General features: G+C 39.9%; 1 protein-coding gene across 1 annotated transcript in view; it reads right to left on the bottom strand.

Annotated features, from left to right (window-relative positions):
* Nucleotides 1-21,352, bottom strand: part of PRKDC (protein kinase, DNA-activated, catalytic polypeptide) — a 130,133-nt gene that overhangs the window by 104,024 nt on the left and 4,757 nt on the right. Inside the window, exons 3-14 of the mRNA XM_018562961.1 lie at nt 21,114-21,222; nt 19,490-19,602; nt 18,490-18,589; nt 15,757-15,812; nt 15,632-15,662; nt 13,505-13,662; nt 8,206-8,352; nt 7,802-7,966; nt 5,576-5,744; nt 2,436-2,485; nt 1,096-1,227; nt 500-649 (exon numbers count right to left, since the gene is read on the bottom strand). Of these exons, the coding sequence (XP_018418463.1) occupies nt 500-649; nt 1,096-1,227; nt 2,436-2,485; nt 5,576-5,744; nt 7,802-7,966; nt 8,206-8,352; nt 13,505-13,662; nt 15,632-15,662; nt 15,757-15,812; nt 18,490-18,589; nt 19,490-19,602; nt 21,114-21,222 (1,380 nt within the window). The remainder of the gene's footprint in view (nt 1-499; nt 650-1,095; nt 1,228-2,435; nt 2,486-5,575; nt 5,745-7,801; nt 7,967-8,205; nt 8,353-13,504; nt 13,663-15,631; nt 15,663-15,756; nt 15,813-18,489; nt 18,590-19,489; nt 19,603-21,113; nt 21,223-21,352) is intronic.

Here is a 21,352-nt window from a genome sequence, read left to right as displayed (position 1 = left end):
TAGGGGAGAAAAAAATGAAATCTCCTCAAAATGTTTTAAAATCTACAGCTACTTTATAAGTATAAAAATGAACATCTAATCAGACACGTGCCTACATCTATTTAACATGAATTATCTATTACACCAAGGCATAGGAATAAAGCAACGCTCCTGCATGGCTAGCAGGAGAAAGACAGCTGGCTGCTCGCCAGCAAGAGTGTGTCCATGTTCAAATCAAACAGGTATAGAGTAAAGGAGGAATCTGGCAGCACTCCGTTCCACTCCGCTGAATCAGTTTATTGAGAATTTGTCAGTGACACCGAATCCTGCGCAAGATCCGCCACATCTGAAATGTTTCACCAAATCCTGGGCTTAGTAATATGAATGGTTGAAACACATCAGAGGGGTGGACCTTGGGCAGGACTCTGTGTCAACGTCGAATGATCAATAAACGGATTCAGAGTGGAATGGAGTGTGCCCAGATTCTTCCTTAATGATAGATGTGTAAAGAATTACTTACCAATTGGCCAGGATCGTGTTTTTGGAGTGTAAGGTCTAACTTCTCAATAATTTTCAGAACAGATTTTATAAGTTCGTCATACAATAATCTATTCAGAGACTGCAGAGGTGAATTTACAGTTTGGACTACTTCATCTGAGAATATGGTATCCTAGAACATAAAGAAGATATAATAATGCATGCATAGCATCGGTTTGGTTACAAGCCTCAGAGAGTAAACGTATAAGCAATAATTTATTTGGATGTTTCATATACTCAAACACTCATAATAACTTAGTTATTAAATAGAACATAAAATATTAAACTTAAATATTACAGTTCATATACTCATTCAAATACAATGTTTTAGAGCTGTGAACTGGCATTGCTGCTTTTTTGTCTTTTGGTGCAACAATTTCTGCTCTAGCTGTATGGTGAAGTTTGTGTGCTTGCAATGAATAATAGACTGGGGTTCATGCAGAGATAGACTAGCACGAGTGATCTTTCCTTGCTTTAGGCATGATCTCAGATGTGGACATAAGCCTTCAGTAAACACAGGGACATTAACATTATTTCACTTACAAAGAAATATGGCAGAATGAAAACAGGAACCCATACCTTAATCTGGTCACAGTTGAGTAAACTTCTGAATAAATCCAAATAGTCTTTGAAGGTAGGAATTCTCCACTTTCCTGTCCGGACTTCACCAAAAGCTTCCATTCCACCTGAACCATCTTTTCCATATTCATCCTACAACAGCATAGGTTCAAACATTTTATGAAAGCTAAGCATTATCACATTCAGAATCCCTTTTGTACATTCAAGACTACATAAACTGATAACTGGGCATTTATTTTTTGTTGATTTACTTTATTTCCTTTATGGACATACCAAAGAACCCAAGTCCCTATACCAAAATCCAAACACATATATATCATTTACTCTGCTGTACAGCATGAGTTGTCTTTCTAAAGCCTTATTCCCAAGATTCTTCAATAATAGTTATTAGTGCATTTCTTTATCTATTTACGGGCCCAGTCACACCATATCCAGTGCGTTCCAAGCCCGGAACACACTAGATCGCAAAGATCAAGCCGGGCAGCGTTCTGGGGTGGGAGGGTGCGTGTTGGTGGCATTCCTCTCAAGCCCGCACAAGAACGTGAGATACAGGATTTTTTCCCCGATCGCACTGCACTGGAATGGAAGGCATTCCTGTACCTCACGTTTCAGTGCGGGTGATCACATTGCGGGCCGGGGGGGTGTCTGGGGTGCCATTGACATGAATGGTACTGACACGTTCCCTCCCACCCAGAATGCTGCTCAGCTTGATCTATGCAGTGCAGTGCGTTCCAGGCTTGACCAAAACACCGGAACACACTGGATATGGTGTGACTGGGCCCTAGAGAAGAAAAAAAAAGCTAATTAAATCACAATTACCAGAGGCCCTTCTCACTAAAGGGGTTACAAAACCAGACATGCCAAGATACCAGAAAACATACAGCACTAGAGGTGCCTTGTTACTAGAAGCACCACATTATGAAAAGGGGCATGTGACAGCCAAGTTTTCAGTACCACAGATGTCAAGCCCATATTATCAGAAAGATCACGTTACAAATAAGTTAATGCTACCAGAAGGCCAAATTATACCCAAAAAACATATTGAAGTGTTACAGACATTACGCAGGTCCAGACTCTTTAATGTATATATCTATTGAAGATCCAAAAGGAGAAAAACAATTCAGCTGGACTAAAGGAAGAGTAGCCACTGGAACCAATGCAGGAATCCCTAAATGTGCGGACAGTTGTCGGAAGTCCAATAATATAATAAAAAAACAAAAATAATTCTGTATTCAAAGAAAGAGTTAAAGATTGTCCGAAAATATCATGCAGTAATGTGATGTGTCAAATTTACATATAAACTATGCTCTTCTAAAATGTAGTAATACTTTAATGATTACCTTTTCAAATATGACTGGCTTGGAACAGACTCGAATTAATCCTTGGTGCACTGAAAAAATATTTGGGCAAAATTGCAAATCAGTAACTTATATCCAACAAGTATTTATGAAGAAAAAGGTGAACTTTGCTTTTTGTTCAAACACTTAAGAAAAATATGCTCCCTATTCTGTAGGGCCTGTGAGCTTGAGGGAAGTGAGGCACTGCTGGGAGGGACAATGCTGATCTCTATGCATGTACATTTCTGTCTACAAATTTGAGAAGTCAAATTTTGAATTATATTTTTTTCAGTGAACTGAAGTGCAACAACTAAAACCTAATAACTATGTCTCTAAGTCTCCATTCGCACCGCCGGTGTTTGTAACCCATATTTTTCAGCACGGAAAAGCTCCGTACAAGCCTGTAAGTATGTGCCTCTGATTGGGGAGATCAGTGCGATGTGACCCTTTTTCCTATTCCTAATCGAGCTGATCTGCCCAAAAAAGAAGCTTATGTACTTTTTTTTCAGCGACCGGCTTTTTTCTCAGCGCGAAGCTATGCTGAGACATAAACTGGGACTATAGAAATCAAAAGAATTTTTTTGTGCAGAGCTTTTCCGTGCTGAAAAATATGAGCTACAAACGCCCTGGTGTGAACGGGGACGAAGAGTCATGCCATCCAAAAGTGACTTTTAAGTTACATGTGGAGACTAGTGGTCAGCCCCTGATGCCCCAACAGTGAGATTTCCTTGTTTTCTCTGTTGCACACTACCTGGGAGTTTTGCGTATTCCCACCAAACATTTGCATGGTGCAGTACCTCTTGATGCATGCTCCATAATAAATGATGCAAGTAACAAAACCAGAAGAGACAGTGACAACCCCTCACAATGGCTACAGTATGTGTGTAGAAACAGGAACTCAAGCACAGATATATTACCAACAAAATTCCAGAAAGATTTGAGAAACGGTGAAGAGTTTAAACTCTTTAGCATCTACCAAAAATAGAAATATTCATTTTTGGTAGACTGGTACTTTAAGGCAACTTACTAACATAGTTTTATAGTAACTCTCAAGCAAGCATCACCCCCCCTTTCAGCGGTGCAAACTGCAAAAGCAGGCTGGCTATTGAAACCCTGCCCACTGAGCAGACCTAAGAGAGAAAGTTCTCTCTCAGATCCGCCCCTCTGCTCAGTGGGCAGGTACAATAGCCAGCCCGCAATTTAACAGCCAATAGAAGACTGGCTAGTGCTCCCCATTGTATACATAATGCTGGTGACCAAGGAATCTAGCCCCTGGCCAGCAGCAAGATGTAAACAAAGAATTTATTGGGCAACTCAATACATTTCGTTTATAACTACATTTGTTAGTGTGCATCAAGCCACTGGCCCAAAAATAAAATGGAGGACATATGCCCTTGATTTCATTTGCTGGTTGCATCAATGCCGGATAATGGGGAGTTTACTGTATATCTCTGGACTGCAAGAAAACTCTCAAATACATATATCCCCTCTATGAGATCACTTATCTTTTCTCCATCTATAAATTAAAAATACAGGATTAAAGAAACAGGGGTTGGGCAGGACTATATTCCAGAATACAATACAAATAAAGCTTAAACAGCTGTCAAGCTATAACAGTAGTTACGGCAATATATCTGAACATACCATCAACACATACTGTTGTTTAAAGAGCATTAGTTCAAAAATGTTAATTGTTGCTAACTGGAGAGCTATTTAGATTGCCAAGTATAAACTATTTATTTTGTCCTGTGTTTGATTTCAGTTGTGTATTTTGCCGTTTCACTTGACATAGCTCATATGTGGTCCAGACAGATGTTCTGTCTCTCCCGAAAAATGTGGTTTTTCACAGAAAGGGACATAGTATTCTGAAAATTCATTGGCATTCTTTTATAATTCCAGTATAGATCTATTCACAGAACTCCGCCTATATATTACTGTTGCTAATGTGGTAAACATAACACAAGATCTTGACACAGAAGTTTGTGAGCCACATTTGTGGTCAGGAACAGCATGAAAGGGAGCAGAGATACTTCTTAGCAGATGTACTTTTATGTCTGAACACCCACTGCATTATACACTAGTCACAAGCATGAAAACAAGGGGAGGGTTCCTATATACATGAATATATAAAGCAGGAGAAAAGAAAATGTGGAGTTTTTAACAATAGCATCCAATTTAGAGTTCTTCATTTTTCTAAAGAAAGGTAAAACCTGAATTTTTGCTATAGACAATAACTTCACTTATTTTTTCTTCTCTAGCTTTTACGAATCAGCCTTCTTTTTTGCAGCATTATGAAACGCACCTTTTTTGTAAAATTATTAACAAATGTTTTCTGTGTGCCATGTGCTACAAATGATGTCTCCTGAGGTGATCCTTGTTACCTGGTATGCTACATATGGCCATCAAGCTACAAATATCAGGCGATCGGTTATAAAATATGTATACATTAGGCTACATTATTGTTTGTTAAAACTCATGACATAACTAACTTATCTCTGGCATTAAAGCAACTGTAAACTGTCCCCTAAACCTAATTGTTTTTAATCTCGTTATTCTCTTATTTAATTTGCTACTAAAAAGCTTTTCGAAAACTTATGAGAAAAATACTACTTAGCAGGGACTAGGATTAGCATGAGATGTAACCGATTGCAAGGATAAAATAAAGAGTATCATGATGTTAGCCCCTGAGACCAAGTGGAATAGAACTGCTTTACATTGAAAATACCAGAAACTTTCTTAAAAGTGCATTCAGCATTCTCCATTTTTTGATTAATTTATTTGCAAGACTGGATATACTGGCCTTGTGCATGATCAACATGGTAAAGTCCTGAGACATGTAGTTATGATGCTAATAGCAGGAACCTAAAAGGTTCTTTCGTTATCAGTGATGAAAATTATGAACCTTGTAGTCCCTGTAAAAAACCTGTATTGACCTTGAAATTAAACTGTGTCCCAGTGGAGTCCATTAGATCCTAGGCCTGAACTGCACATCCTGCTCAGGTTAGCACTGGGCGATGCCCAGTCTAGTGCTATCCTTCACCCCATGACTAAAATGTCAGATGCCAGAACTACAGTAAACTGGTACAACATGGCTTTACGCAGTTCAGGTTCACTTCAATTAACAGTAATATACAAAAACTCACCCACAGTACTGATCAGGCTCCAGAGCACTGGCCCCTTCCCTGCCAGAGACAAGAACACCTTAATGATTGACTTCCAGCAAGAGGACTGCATTTTTGGGCTATATTGTGGAAATGTGTCAATCTGGACAACCAGGAGACGCTCAAGTACAGGTGTGTATACTTCAGGTATCTTAAGAAGGAAACAACAATATTAGCACTAATGATACATTTTATTATACATTTTCAATGCAGAAAAATATGTGATGATTAAAAATGAAAAAGCAGATGGACTATACAACACTTTTGTTTTAAGGCAGAATTGGCTACTACTATATTTCTGTCATGAAAAGGTCATTTTAAACTTTTGATTGGAAGCTGGCACTTTAAGACACAGAATGCCAATATTAAGGATGCACCGATACCATTTTTTCCAGACCGAGTACAAGTACCGATACTTTTCCTCAAGTACTCGCTGATACAAATTACCGATACTTTTTTTTGCGTCATGTGACAGGTTTTCTAAAACAATGCAGATCAATGATTTTAGGCCAGTGGTGGAGAACCAGGGCCCAGTCACAGCTGCAACCCTGGTGGTTCTGCCACGGACAGCAAGCTGTAGCGGGACTACAAATCCCAGCAACATATTTTACAGCAAGGCAGAAAGGCACCGGCTATAGAGGACTACAAATCCCAACAATGCAGAATATAGGGCTGTGCACGGCGTCTCAACAGAGCTGCACGTGCAGGGAGAAGGAGAAGGAAATGTGTGGCCAGACAGGCGTTGTAAAAGAGATCCCCAGCAAGTGCGGGTCCTCACGACAGCTGCTCCTTTTTAAAAATTTTACACGACAGTATCAACGCTTAGTAATACTGGTATCAGTACAGCCCTAGTAACTATATAGTCCCAAACATTGGTGGGAAAGGGGGAGGACAGGGGAGAAACATGACAGATCCTCAACAGGAATAAATTGAAAATTACTCCATCAAAAGACGCATCAATTGAAAACAGCCACAAGAAACTTGTCAAACTTAATCTAGGTACCCAGCAGGAATAAATGCATGTGGAAATGCTGGCTTTTAGCTTTTCAGTGCTGAATATTGGTAGGACAGATCTTTGCTTAAATGCTTTCTGAGCTAGTGGTAATAGTGCCAGATAAGGCTTTGAAGGGAAAAATGTCAAAGGGAAGAAAAGCTCAGAGATGAGAAGACTCAGAAGAAAAGAGGAAGGGGAAGGAAAACCCAGGAAGGGCTGATTTAGAGGGTGGTACCCTTTAAACAAGTCTGGAGGTCAAGTGTGATGCTGAGCATGCAGCCATGCCGAAAAGTATAATCATTTAAATGACAAAAAAGAAACAGCTGGAATTTGTTCCAAAAATATATAATTTCATCACTCCACAATGCTCAAAGACCATCTAAAGCTGCACACACCCACCAAGGATGCCTGCTGAATTCCAGGACTCATCACCTCCCTATAGCTGAATTCATATAATGTAAGGCCCCACACCATTTGTGTCACTGTTCAGTTACTATGCGGCAGGTAGCTATGCATAAAACAAACTGTGAAATTTGTTGAGTATGTACATAAGCCATGAACGTTGGATAAGGTTGAATAATGTATATCAATACGATTTTGTACAAAACTTTAAGAACATTATGGGAGTGGTTGTGACACGTACATAAATACCTCCACCCCCTGCTAATTCTATTTTCCATACAATAAGGCCCCAGTAGTGAGGAAAGGGCATCAGAGGTGAGGGATCTGATGGGGTTGTCTTTGCCACACACAAAGTTTACTGAACACTGACAGACGCGGTGTGCAGCCTTATGCAAAACTGGCTTAGAGTCTAGAGCCAGTAAGATGTCGATCTCTTACTAATGACTGAAATTCTTCAGCATTCTGGGCCACTGAGGCAGTGATACTATTAGTGGCAGTGGTTCCCTTGCCTAATTTTGCTGCTCTAATGGTATGTTTAACATCATCCTTAAAGGCAGATAAAAAGCTTATGATTATGCTAGAATCTGCTCCAACTAGGGGAGGTTAGGAGAGAATCTTCAGTCTTTTTATTTCATTGGTTTGAAAGGAGTAAAAGGTAATAAATGCACATAGGAGAGATACCATGCATTTTTCGAGCACTGTCTCAAAGATATCAATGTGATTAAATGTTTTCACGAAGGACAGAACAGATGCTCAGAATGTTCAGCGGCACTAGTGCATATGATAAAACCATTTAGGTTCATGTTACTTACAGCATCCATGTGAAGTATGACACTGGCAATTGACTGAAGAAAGTTTGGCAGCTGGAACACATTGTCCTCTTCTGTGTTGGCCTCTGTGAGATACATTTGCTTGCAACGTTGAATAAGTTCAATATACATAAAATCCACATCCTTTCTATTCACTGCTTTACATGGCTTTAAAAAGACAAGAAAACAGTTATGCTTTAATTTTCAAGTTCATTCATTTTTGAAGTTGTAAGCTACACCGACCAAAGCACTAAAACAATCTTGTCAAAGTACAACAAACCATCTATAAGTAATAATCACTATTAACATATCTATAGTGAAAACACAAATTCACATTATAAACAAGCTCCTAACAGATTTACATTGTAGTATAATAGCTATTGGTTAAACCAAAACAGAAATCATACCGCTGCAAATAGACCATAGCCCCGAATTGCAATGGAGAGTTCCTTGTTAGAGTACTCCATCTTTCTGATGATCTTATAAAACTGCTCCATAAAGAACTGCAGCTTGTCCTTGTGAGCTTCAGCGTCATTTGTAACCAACAATGCTACCTGAAAGAGAACAGCCAAAGCTTGAATGCAGTAAGAAATCTAAATGTTCTATTGTTGCACACAGATCAATAAACTCAGCAGAAAAAAAAAAAAAAAGACTTATGCATTCACACCAAAATCAAAAGGAAATCGCAAGTCAATGGAGAATTCATTGACTTACAATTGTACCTCTTGATTTAATTCCGATCCCTTGCGTTGCGATCCATTTTTCAACCAAATAATGAATGGGTGTGAAGGGCGCTAGTTCACACTGGATCTGTTGCATTAAATTGCTCTGAAAACAAGTAGTGCATGTTCTACTTTTTTTCAGCACAATGTAACATAATGCAACAAGGCGGCATGAACTAGCCCCATTCACACATTCATTTTTCAGTGAATGTCCATTGAAAAACATATTGTAACGCAACGGATCACAACGCAATGGATAGCAATGCAACAGATCCGGTGTGAATGGTTCATGGAAGTTGTTTAATAAAAAGAAATATTACCACTTGAAAAGGCAAGAAAGCAACACAACCTCAGAAAATTCAGAAAGTTCTATCTAAATATATACTTAAAAAAAAGAATGTCAAGGGACAGCGCATTTGTGCGAGAAGATCTGCATACTCTCCTATGACAGGCATAGGCAGGCAACACTTAATGTAAAGGAATTCCAGTGAGAATACGGTCATATCATTTAGAGTTTACTAATGAATTATGAGAAGCGTACTACTAAAACAATTCTGTAGACTTTCATACACTGTGTAGTTTAGGTATATTTACACTATGCAAAAAAAGGTAAATGTATAAAGAGGATTCACAGACCTACAGACTATCCCTTTCTTTTATTATTACAAAGATCATTTTATTAGTAAAAAAAAAAATTAAAACACAGGAACAGTGCATTCTCATACAGTATCTTTCATCTGCCTTTTAAGAAATATGGATGTCTAAACAGTCCAGGAATATACTTTGTCTCATCAGTGAGACATTAATAGACTTCCAATACACAGGGCCCTATGATTAATTTGTATTGCTCTTAGATGGTTTTAACTTTTTTTTTTCAACTGTTTATTGAACTCAAACAGTTCAGCAGTATAAAGTGTATACAGTATATGTTCACAGTTACAGTGATCATATAAAAAAAATAGAGTTCTTCGTTTTATGAAAACAGTCTCTCATTTCCTGTTGTTGCATACATTCGTAAACACGTTGCCAAGAAGCTCACATATACTAAGTGAGGTAAATATAACGTTAAAGCTGGGGAGGTGCCCCCAAACTTAACATGAGTAGAAGTCACAATTTTATGGAATTGGAGGGGACAGTTTCTATTTCAAGGTTAGTTGTTTTTAAAGAAGAACTCCGGGTGGAAATATTATAAACCCTGGCATTGGGACTACCCTCCCACTTAAAGGGTTTTGGTCTAGGGAGGAAAATACAGGTGAAACTCGAATAATTAGAATATCATGCAAAAGTAATTGCTGCAAAAGGGGCCCAAACCAAGTACTGAGTACATATGCATGCTTGTACTTTTCAGAGGTCCGATATTGTTCTATGTACAATCCTTGTTTTATTGATTGCATGTAATAATCTACTTTTTTGAGGTTGTGGATTTGGGGTTCTTGGGGTTTTCATGAGCTGTAAGCCATAATCATCACAATGATGACAAATCACGGCTTGAACTATCTTGCTTTGCATGTAATGAGTCTATCTCATATATTAGTTTCACCTTTTAAGTTGCATTAGTGAAATAAATGAACTTTGCACGATATTCTAATTATTCGAGTTTCACCTGTATAGTTTCCTCCCTCGTTTTGGTCTAAGGAGGAAAATAAAGTTATACGCACCTGATCTTCGGAGCCGGCTGGCTCTTAGACGGGTCCCTGGAGCCTCTCTCCCCCGTCCTGTAAATCATCACGTTCTATATACTTTGTATAGGACATGAAGAGGTTTATTGAAGAGGTATAGACTTAGCTTCTTAAACAGATAGAAGGGGCTGCAAGGGCAGGGACACTCATATTAATGGGAGATTTAAACTATCCTGACATTCACTGGAATAATGGCACTGCTGGAACAGTAAAAGTGCGGACATTTATAAACTTACTGCATGACAATTTTATTGTAGAGTTTGTAGAAACTAGAAATGATGCTCCGCTGGATCTGGTAATCTCAAGTAATGCCGAGCTTATTTCAAACGTTCATATGAAAAAACATCTGGGTAACAATGACCATAATATGATTTCATGTCGCTTAAGTTGTAAACAACATTCACATACTGGAAAAATAAAAACACGACTTCAGGAGAGCAAATTTTCCCATGCTGAGGGCTGCCCTTCAAGACTTAAACTGGGAGGGAATATATCCAAAAACAGAGAACAAACACAGGAATGTTTCAAATTAATCGTTCACAAACATACTGCAAAATATAATCTTTTAATCAATACGTTTAAAAGGCAAAGAGTAAAACCCATGTGGCTGATATCCAAAGTTAAAAAAGCCATAAAGAATAAGAAAAGGCCATTTAATCTTTTTATAAATAATATAGAGTTGGGGATTAAAAGTACTATTTCTGTGTTTGCAGATGACACCAAGTTATGTAGTGGAATACAGTCCCTACAGGATGTCTCCAACCTACAAGCAGATCTGCATGCACTGTGTGATTGGGCATCTATTTGGCAAATGAGGTTTAATGTTGATAAATGTAAAGCTATGCACTTGGGGACTAAAAACATGCATGCTTCATACACTCTAGGGGGAGTATGTTTGGGGGAGTCAATGGTGGAGAAAGATCTGGGTGTTCTGGTAGATCATAGACTGAATAATAGCATGCAATGTCAAGCCGCAGTTTCTAAAGCAACCAAAACACGTTCTTGTATTAAGAGGGGTCTAGACTCCAGAGACAGACATAATCCTGCCCCCGTACAAAGCATTAGTAAGACCTCATCTGGAATACGCAGCTCAGTTTTGGGCACCGGTTCACAAAAAGGATGTTGTGGAACTGGAGAAAGTGCAGCGAAGAGCGACCAAACTCATAAGAAGCATGGAGGAGCTCAGCTAAGAGCAGGGATTAACTGACCTGAATTTGTTCTCTCTGGAGAAGAGGCGATTAATGGGGGACATGATCAGCATGTATAAATACATAAATGGTCCATATAGTGAGCTTGGTGCCAAATTATTCACGTTAAGGTCACTGCAAAGGACAAGGGGGCACTCTTTGTATATGGAGTAAAAGAGGTTTAACCTTTGCATAAGGACAGGATTCTTCACAGTTAGAGCTGTGAAAATGTGGAATAGACTCCCCCAGGAACTAGTTCTAGCTAGCTCAGTTAACTGTTTAGCTGCTTGCTGACCAGGTGTTTAGACCCCCTTCCTGGCCAGGCCATTTTTCAGTGTTCAGCGCTGCAGTACTTTGACTGACATTTATTCTGTCATACAACGCTGTACTGAAATGAATTTGTGTTTGGTGGTATTTAATCACCACTGTGGTTTTTATTTTTTACTATAATTAGGAAAAATTACTGAAAATTTTGAAAAAAATAGTTTTTTTTTTACATTATGTTAGGAAACATTTATTATTACCCAGTTTCTTGGTAAAATATCAAAGTCGGGGTCACGTCGGGTAAATAGACACCAAACATGTCAAGCTTTAAAATTGCGCGCACCTGCAAAATCGAAGAAAACTACCATACCCAAAACTGGCCATAGGCGACGCTTTAAAAGCTGTTACAGCTCATCAGTTTAGTGTTATCAGTGATTGATGGCCCTAGAATGATTTCTCTCACTGTGACGTTCGCGGCGATATGTAACATGTGCGGCGTAATGGGCACAATCAACGTTTTTTTCACGTATGCGCCCCCGACGCATGTTTGCATGCATGTATGTATCGGTGGGGACTTAAAACATTTTTTTTGTTTTTTTATTCTTTTTTTATGCATAACTTTAAAAAGTTTCGTGGGGGGGAACTTTAATTTTTTTTTCACTAAACTTTATTGCTATCACATACACACATCCGGCTCCATAGCCGGCAGATCGCTTGTATGGTAACAGGCATCGCTGCCTGTTCTTAAGTATCGGCCATTTCCCACGAGGGATCCTTCGTCCCGCACTTCCTGGTTGCGGGGGTGGAGATTGAGGGCAGAGGAGCAATAGGCTGCTTCTGCAGTCAATCAAGCTGTGGGGCAAAGAGGAGGGGTATGGTCTGCCGCAGGGCTGTGTCTATGGACGCGCATAACCACTTGCAGGCACGGCCGTGAACGAGATGCCTCCACAAAAAAAAAAAACAGATCTGCAAGCTTAAGGCCTTGTTCACACCAAGCGCGGAGCAGATCCAGAGCAGAGCAGGTGCAGACTGGATCAAAACTGCGTCCAATGTATTCCTATGGTATTTTGAGTTCCAGTTCACATCGCAGCGTACAGATCCAGAGCAGGTGAAAAAACTGCGGCAAGCCCTATTTTACCTGCTCTGGAACGCATCAAAAACGCATGCAAAACCGCATGCAAGTGCCTGAAAGCCCATGTTAAACTTTTAAAAAAAAGGCCTTGTTCACACCAAATGCAGAGCAGATCCGGGCAGGTTTCTGCACACGCAGTGCAGTGGGTTGTGCCGCGTTTTTGATGCATTCCGGGCCGTTTTTGGTTAAAATGTTTTAAGTTTAGCATGGGCTTTCAGGCACTTGCATGAGTTTTTGATGCGTTTTGCATGCGTTTTTGATGCGTTCCAGAGCAGGTAAAATAGGGCTTGCCGCAGTTTTTTCACCTGCTCTGGATCTGTACGCTGCGATGTGAACTGGAGCTCAAAATACCATAGGAATACATTGAACGCAGTTTTGATCCGGTCTGCACCTGCCCTGCTCTGGATCTGGTCCGCACTTGGTGTGAACAAGGCCTTAATATCACTTTAACCCTTGCAGTACAGGGGTAGCCTTCTGGTGTATTTGCTTCAAATTGTTTATACAGTTTGTCATCTGCGGCCGGGAGGGGAGGTGAGTCACAGGACCCGCCCCCTCACTGTGAAGCCCGTCGGCAGTGCGGGGCCCCGGTGTTCGAACACCGGGACCGTGCACTGCCATATATTGCATGACCGGACCGCGGCCCGGTACCATTTGATCCACGGACCGGTACCGGTCCGCGGCCCGGGGGTTGGGGACCACTGATCTACATGAAAGAAACTTACTTGTTTTAAAAAGGATTCCAAAGCTACAAATGCAAGTTTTTTCATTTCATGATTGGAGTGGCCACACCACCTAGACAATACTTCAAAGAGGGACCGATAATTCTCTATGAGGTAACCACTGAACTGGGAAGCATGAAGGGCCATAATATTTAAACCAGCTGAAAAGAAACAGAAAAAACATTAAACTACAAAATAGAAACAGGGAAGTGCAAGATAAAACCAATGTAATCATTTTTACTGATAATGTTTATTCACACTACCTAAATTGCTCTATATTCTCTGTAATAGCTTTTTGGGTAACATGCTCCCGTTTAAATTTTTTTAAATAAAGCCTCATTTCCACTTGCAGTGTCAAACCTGCATTTATATGCATTTTGAGCAATGTACTGTAAACACATATAAATGTAGGTAATGATTTTTCAAAGGTATCATTCAGACTGAATGTTTACCCACATTTAGTGCCATTCAGTTCAGCTGCATTTAGAGAATACAAAATTCTCTGTGTCCAAAATCCAATTACCTGAAAGCCCATGTTAAACTTTAAAAAAAAAAGGCCTTGTTCACACCAAATGCAGACCAGATCCGGTCAGGTTTCTGAACACGCAGTGTAGTGGGTTGTGCCGCGTTTTAGACGCGTTTAGGGCCGGTTTTGGTAAAAAAAAAAAAAGTTTAACATGGACTTTAAGGCACTTGCATGCGTTTTTGATGCGTTCCAGACCAGATCCAGAGCAGGTAAAATAGGGCTTGCCGCATTTTTTTCATCCGGTCTGGATCTGGTCTGGATCCGCACGCTGCAATGTGAACTGGAGGTCAAAATACCATAGGAATACATTGGACGCAGTTTTGATCCGGTCTGCACCTGCTCTGGTCCGGATCTGCTCCGCGCTTGTTGTGAACAAGCCCTAAGGGTCCATTAAAACCATTATGTTGCTCTAAAGGCATGGCATCAGTGCATTTAGCGCACACTATTGTACAGCGCAATGCACCACAAGTTAGGGACGCTGGTGTATTGCAGATCATTTAATTTAAATGGCACCCTAAAGCACCTCCTGCTATGTGCAGTAAAAAAGTAGTGCATGCAAAGGGGTGGGGGGGGGGTTGTTTATTCTTCCCAGATAATTGCTCCTGAATCTAAATATACTAAATGCAAGAGTGCAAGTGTAAATTAGGTAAATCATGTCAGAATTCAAAGGCAAATTACAACCCAGTCTTTCAGAGAAAAAAAAACAAAAAACATTAACTGACAGGAACAATGGCAGTTGAGAGAGCAATGCTTTCAACTACCCTACATAGGATTTGCTAAGAGTTGTGTTGCTCGATTGTGCATGTTAACATTCATTACATTAGGCAGCTCATTCATTTCAATGGATACCTAATGCACACAAAAAAAGGTACATGTATACTTTTTGGCAGTGCAGTGCAACATACAGTAATGCCTGATTAAGGCACTAAAATGTCGTTTTATGTTGGTGATATAATGCTCAACCAATGTCAATAAAGATGTTTTTTAATGAAGGAATGATGGTGTACTAGTAAGTCCAGGGGTGGAGGAATAAGGTCAAAGGATCCTTTTAAACCAACTGTGCTGTGATGCATGTCTGTTGGCAAGGTGCATGACACCTCATCACACTAATACGCAATATCACATGTTATTGCAGCATGGAGGTGTAAAGACTTAACTTGTGAGGTTGTCAGGAACCAAAATTCAGTATCGGAGGGGAATATATTTAATGGTTAGCCTTACATACACTGCACGATCGTACGATCGCGGGATTTCCCGCGATTCTCGTACAAGAAACGTGCAGTGTATGGGCACCTTAAAGACTACAAATCACCCCTCCCCTGATCAACAAAATAAATCTCACCTGCAGGGACTGCATATCTCTTCAACTCAATCTGTGAGGGAGACACACATAATTTAAAATATTTGTAAAGACTTAACTTGTGAGGTTGTCAGGAACCAAAATTCAGTATCGGAGGGGAATATATTTAATGGTTAGCCTTACATACACTGCACGATCGTACGATCGCGGGATTTCCCGCGATTCTCGTACAAGAAACGTGCAGTGTATGGGCACCTTAAAGACTACAAATCACCCCTCCCCTGATCAACAAAATAAATCTCACCTGCAGGGACTGCATATCTCTTCAACTCAATCTGTGAGGGAGACACACATAATTTAAAATATATATATAAAAAAAAAAAAAAAAGATACCTTGGTTAACAAACAAACAATATTATATAGATATACCTGTGGGCTTATTGCTTTCACCATGTACTCAAAAATCTCTTTTGAGGCTTTGGCATCTGTAAAAAAAACAAAACAGCAACATGTTAATAGCACATAGTAGTTGATGCTTAATATACTGTGTTCCCATTTTCCGGCTGACCCAGTTTCATCTTCTTCCTTTGCTCCATTAGCTATGAAAATTGTTTGGATTCTGTGACACTATAGAGAGCTCCATTCACCTGATGAAACAGGTGCCCGTCCCTTTGTCACAGTGGACGATGCAGGAAGAAGACAGATTTGTTCTGACTTTCTATTGTGGACAGTAGCAGTACCAGCACAGTTAACTCCCTGAGCTGTAGAGTAAGCTCTATAGCAGCGGTTCTCAACCTGTGGGTTGCGACCCAAAAGTGAGTTGCAACCCATTGTTGAGTGGGTCGCCGCGTCCATTTCTGCTGCGCTGGGTTAGAGCCTCCTCAGCCTCCTCCTTGCGCAGCAGTGTCAGTCAGTGAAAGGACAACAGAGGCTGTGAATATAAAAGTGCCGCTGCAGCGACATCTAGTGGCCGGGGAGTGTTTACAGCAGGACTTTTCTATTCACGGCCGTTGTTGTCCTCCTGCCTCCCATACAGTGCGGGCTCTGCAGGAGGCGGGCGTCTAAGCAGTGCTGGGGCTGAGAAGGCTGCATGGAGACAGAGCAGGCAAGCAGGTAGCAGGGGCTGGGGAGGGATTGCATTCTTGTGAGTGTGCTTCTATTTTTATTTCTAAGTCCAGTGTGTTGCTATGTCCTGAGTCCAGTGCCTTACTAAGTCCTGTACATTACTAAGTCCTGAATCCAGTGCATTACTAAGTCCTGAGTCCAGTGCTCGGTTGGGGGTCATCACAACTTGGCAAATGTTACCAAGGTTACAGCAGGACTTTTCTATTCACGGCCGTTGTTGTCCTCCTGCCTCCCATACAGTGCGGGCTCTGCAGGAGGCGGGCGTCTAAGCAGTGCTGGGGCTGAGAAGGCTGCATGGAGACAGAGCAGGCAAGCAGGTAGCAGGGGCTGGGGAGGGATTGCATTCTTGTGAGTGTGCTTCTATTTTTATTTCTAAGTCCAGTGTGTTGCTATGTCCTGAGTCCAGTGCCTTACTAAGTCCTGTACATTACTAAGTCCTGAATCCAGTGCATTACTAAGTCCTGAGTCCAGTGCTCGGTTGGGGGTCATCACAACTTGGCAAATGTTACCAAGGGGTCCTGGCCCTAGAAAGGTTGAGAACCACTGCTCTATAGGATGCAAGCCTGTGCAATATTCAAATATATAAAAGGCATATTCATTAGATATGTGCGATTCGTTTCGTTCTGAATCAAAATTCGGATGAAATTTCAGACATTTGGAGATTCGGATGTATTCTGTCACCTGAATTACTATTTCAAGTTATGATCTGCTATATATTTACCTCCTGGTAATAAGGTAACAATTACAGAATTGCAAACTAAACCAGATTTCCGATTTCGAAATTCATTAGCGGTAGTCTGTACGAATTGTCGTTTCTTTTCGTTCGTCGCATATGAAAAGTATTAGGACACCTCTGCTCACAGACCCGAATGGCATTCGGTAGCTCACGAATGCTATGTTATATTTGACAGCTGAGACTGTCAAATGGGCGGAGCAAACCGTGACGTCACGGCTCGCTCCGCCCATTTGTTTACTTTCGGACAGGAGATGTCATTTTGCAGCGAGTTTTCTTCGGGTTCGGACGGTCGTCGTGCGGCGGGACTTTTTTTATTTCGGCAGGTCGGCGGGCGCCGTGCATCGTGATTGACGCTGGGTTACATCGATGGAGACATTTTTGTTTATTTTTTTATTTAAAGGAATAGTTAAAAATGTACTCTCTGTTTTTTTTTTCAATTAAAGGATTTTATCAAAAATCTGGTTTGTTTATTTACTTTGAATTTAACCCTTTAGTGAATGAGTACAAGTACCCCTTACTAATTCACAAGATGCAAATAAGCCCCCGCAGCTGATTGAAGGAGCCGGTCAGAAAACCTTTGTACGACCAGAGCCGGCAGCCAATGAGCTGCCAGCTTTGGTCGGGTATTCTGACAGCGGCCGTTGTGATAATACCATGCAAACAGCGGGGATTCCTCAGTCGACACACTCGTAGCATTGATGGAGGAATCTGCTTTATTTCTTTAGTTCCCCCCGTGGGTTGAACGAGAAAAATAGAAAAGTGTATGGCCAGCCAAAGTCCAGGGGTAGAGGAATACGGTGTAAGGATCATTTCAAACCAGCAGTGTGCTCTACAGCATGGTCACTGGTGTGCGCTGTTAGGGAAGCGGTGCAAAATGAACCACCAAATACTTCACCTTTAAAGCTTTTTTTGAAATATACACATATGCGGTTCCTGATTAGTAGTATAGCACACAATATAAAACAAATATATATGTTTCCTTTAATTTCTCTAAAGTATGCAAGAAAGAACCATATAGTTGGAAATGTTTGGCATAGGTAACCTTTTCAGAGCTAGAGAAACCTGCATGGAGGTTTGCAATAAGCTATATACCAGCCTGTAATCTGCTACACAGAAGTCAGGAGCAGAGATCTTCTGTGTCTGAATTAGAGGACTTGTGTTCTTACAATTATTGACCAATATGCAAATAAATGTTTAAGAAAAGCAGCGACTCTCTTTTTTTTTATCTCGGCCTCGACCTTACTAAAACAAAAAAGTTAATAATAAATTAAAAAAGATTACATATCAGTACAAAAGACTACCTTCATCAATGGATTTTGTAAAGTTAATCAGAAGTGCACACAATCCCCTCAGACATCCAGCTACCACTGCCAGCTTTGGCTCTCTAGTAGATGAAGTCATCTAAGAACAAGACAGAAAAATCAGAAAGGATGTCATCTTTAGAATTAGGTCAAAGTTTATATAATAAAATAATAATCCAAAATAACAATTTAGCATATTTCTTGCAATATAATGTAAAGGCTCAATCCACAAAACTACAAAGATTATCACTATTAAGATTGTCATAGTCACAATTTTTGTTATTTTGAGCAATAAAAGCTGATAACATGCCTGACAATTAAAACAGTTATGGTCAATAACACATTTATTATAGGATAGTACATTACGCCTAAAAAGAACAATTCCACGCAACAAGTAAACCTAATCGTGAGCTACTAAAATGTATTCTGAAAAAATTGCAACTGTGCTGAAACCAGAACATTTGCTTAATCTGAATGATTTGTAATCCACTGCAACCAAAATCCAAAGAGAACCTCACAAGGATACCAGGCGCATACTTTCCAAAGCTTGCGCCGTGTAAATTCTTTTCTTTCTGCTTCTCAGATCACCAATAACATTAAAATATCAAAGGAGTGAATTTGGAGTCTACAATGAGTATGTTTTGGAATATCTCCTGCATCTAAGGCAGACAGATCACCAAATGATCTGCAAAAGGGAGTTGTGGTAAACTAGGGCACTACAGCAATACTTAGATGAAAATGAAGTACTGAACAGGTGGGATAAAGGACAAGAACAGACATACAGTACTCCATGTGTATTTTTGTTTTAATGCACAAAAATGTACTGGAAACTGATTTTGCATTAAAAGATCACAAAAGAAAATGCTAGATGGAAAATAGAGCCAGTTTTCCTATATGGCCTCTGAACAAATAAAAAAATCAACCCATCGAATAGATTTCAATTGCAATATTATCATCAACGTTAGCAATCAAAACTTGCTAAAAAGAGTTAGGATGATACCTGAGTTTTCAATTCTCCCAAATAAGCTCTAAATAGTTTCTCAGAATTGTCCACCATTTCACTGGGCTGCACTTCTCCCAAAACTCCTAGAAGCTCATAGACTTTCTCCAGAACTTAAAGAGACAGAAATAAATATATTTTAATTCAGTGTATAGACCTCTGAAACAATAATGCTTGACGGGACATCATCAAGAGTACATAAACATGACAGTGGGCTTTAGAAATCCAGTAACTGTGTTCATTGTTTAACCAGTTGAAAGCAGCTATGAAAAGTTTTATGCAGTGGAGCTTATGGGGCATCAAAACAGGGCTGGGATGAGGGTGAGGTTCAGGAGGCCTTAGACACTGTGCTGGGGGCAGAGCTATGGTGGAAGCCTCTCCTGTTTCCCCATTGCTAGACCATCTCCTGCACTGTGCAGATAAGAGCTGTCAAGCTGAAAGATCAGCCCTGCAGATAAATAGTAAGAGTGCTGCTCTCTTTAAGTCACATGTGTCTAACTCAAGGCCCAGGGGCCGAAGCCAGCCCACCAGGCCATTTCCTAGACTTCTACTTTCAGATCTAGGTATTAAGTGATTACTAAAACCAGTGATAATCGAATGCAGAGGCAATTATGATAAAGATTAGATACATATATATAGTCTTACAGATACCTTTTGAGGGCAACCTTAATGTTGATGCGGCCCTCGATTAAATTGAGTTTGACACCCCTGCTTTAAGTAATCAGCAGAGCTCCCTATTAGTGTGACATCTGCTTGATCTGCATCAGTGACTCTGTGCGCTCTGGAGAAACAGAGTACAGCAAAAAGCTGTCAAAGTGATAGCTTCTCTGACTACACAAAGATTGTAAGGTAGGTACTCCTGTACTGCAGGACTTACCATCCAATGCGACAGTCCAGTCCTGCGCTACCTTTTTTGATGTATTAAAGTTACTGTTGTATCCTTTATTCATCAAATACTGTCAAGTGTAAAATAAAAATATAAAAAGAAAAAGCTCATTTTGCCATGACTTGCTGTCAGTTTGACAATGTAGGTCCTACTCTGTGTAGCATAGTTGATCTTTGTAGTTATTTCAGCCATTTAGGATCACACTAATCCAGCACGTTATTATTCTGAGTTGCCCCACTCAAACGGCGGCCATATTGAGTGGGGCACGTGAGATTAATAACGTGCTGGATTAGTGTGATCCTAGTTCATTTTATTACTTTATTGCTGCCTGCTGTATGTGTATAGGCCAATGTAGTTGGATGTGTATGTGCGTTATAATTAATCGAAATTAATTGATTAAAAAAAATCTCGATTAATCGAACAGGAAATTTTTAATCATTACCAGCCCTAATTAGAAGTAATAACAGCTGTTCCCTGGCAGTGTCAGCCAAAATACAAACAATACAATGTCTTCATCTGCAATTAAGAAGTTATAGGCAGTTTCTTCTTTGTGATTTTCTTTTGTGTTTTTTTTACACGGACGTTTCAGTGTCAAAATGCAAAGGACAAATTGCAAAATTAAAATAAGACGTTATATCTATGCTGACATTTTTTTTTTACTGATTAAACTGAGAAAAAGTGATTTTTTTAAACTTAAAATTAGATGCTTTTTTTAGTATCAGTTAACAAATATTTCACCTGTGTCTGACAATTTAGTTTTAACTGCAAGTTCTCCGTAAAATTTATTGAAAATGTCACAAACTTTAAATTCTTCAATAACGTAGGACTTCTTTAGAAGTTGGAGTAGCTGAAATGAAAAAAACATTATAAAAAACACACTAAGGAAAAAAACAGGAAACAAGTAATTTCATGTTACCAAAGCACTGAAGCAGAACTCCAGAAAAATAGGATTTTGGTACTCACCGTAAAATCCTTTT

Source organism: Nanorana parkeri, unplaced genomic scaffold (genome assembly GCF_000935625.1).
Source record: "Nanorana parkeri isolate BGI_ZX_2015 unplaced genomic scaffold, ASM93562v1 scaffold617, whole genome shotgun sequence".
Classification (NCBI taxonomy): Eukaryota; Metazoa; Chordata; class Amphibia; order Anura; family Dicroglossidae; genus Nanorana; species Nanorana parkeri.
This window is presented reverse-complemented; position numbering and strand designations above follow the sequence as displayed.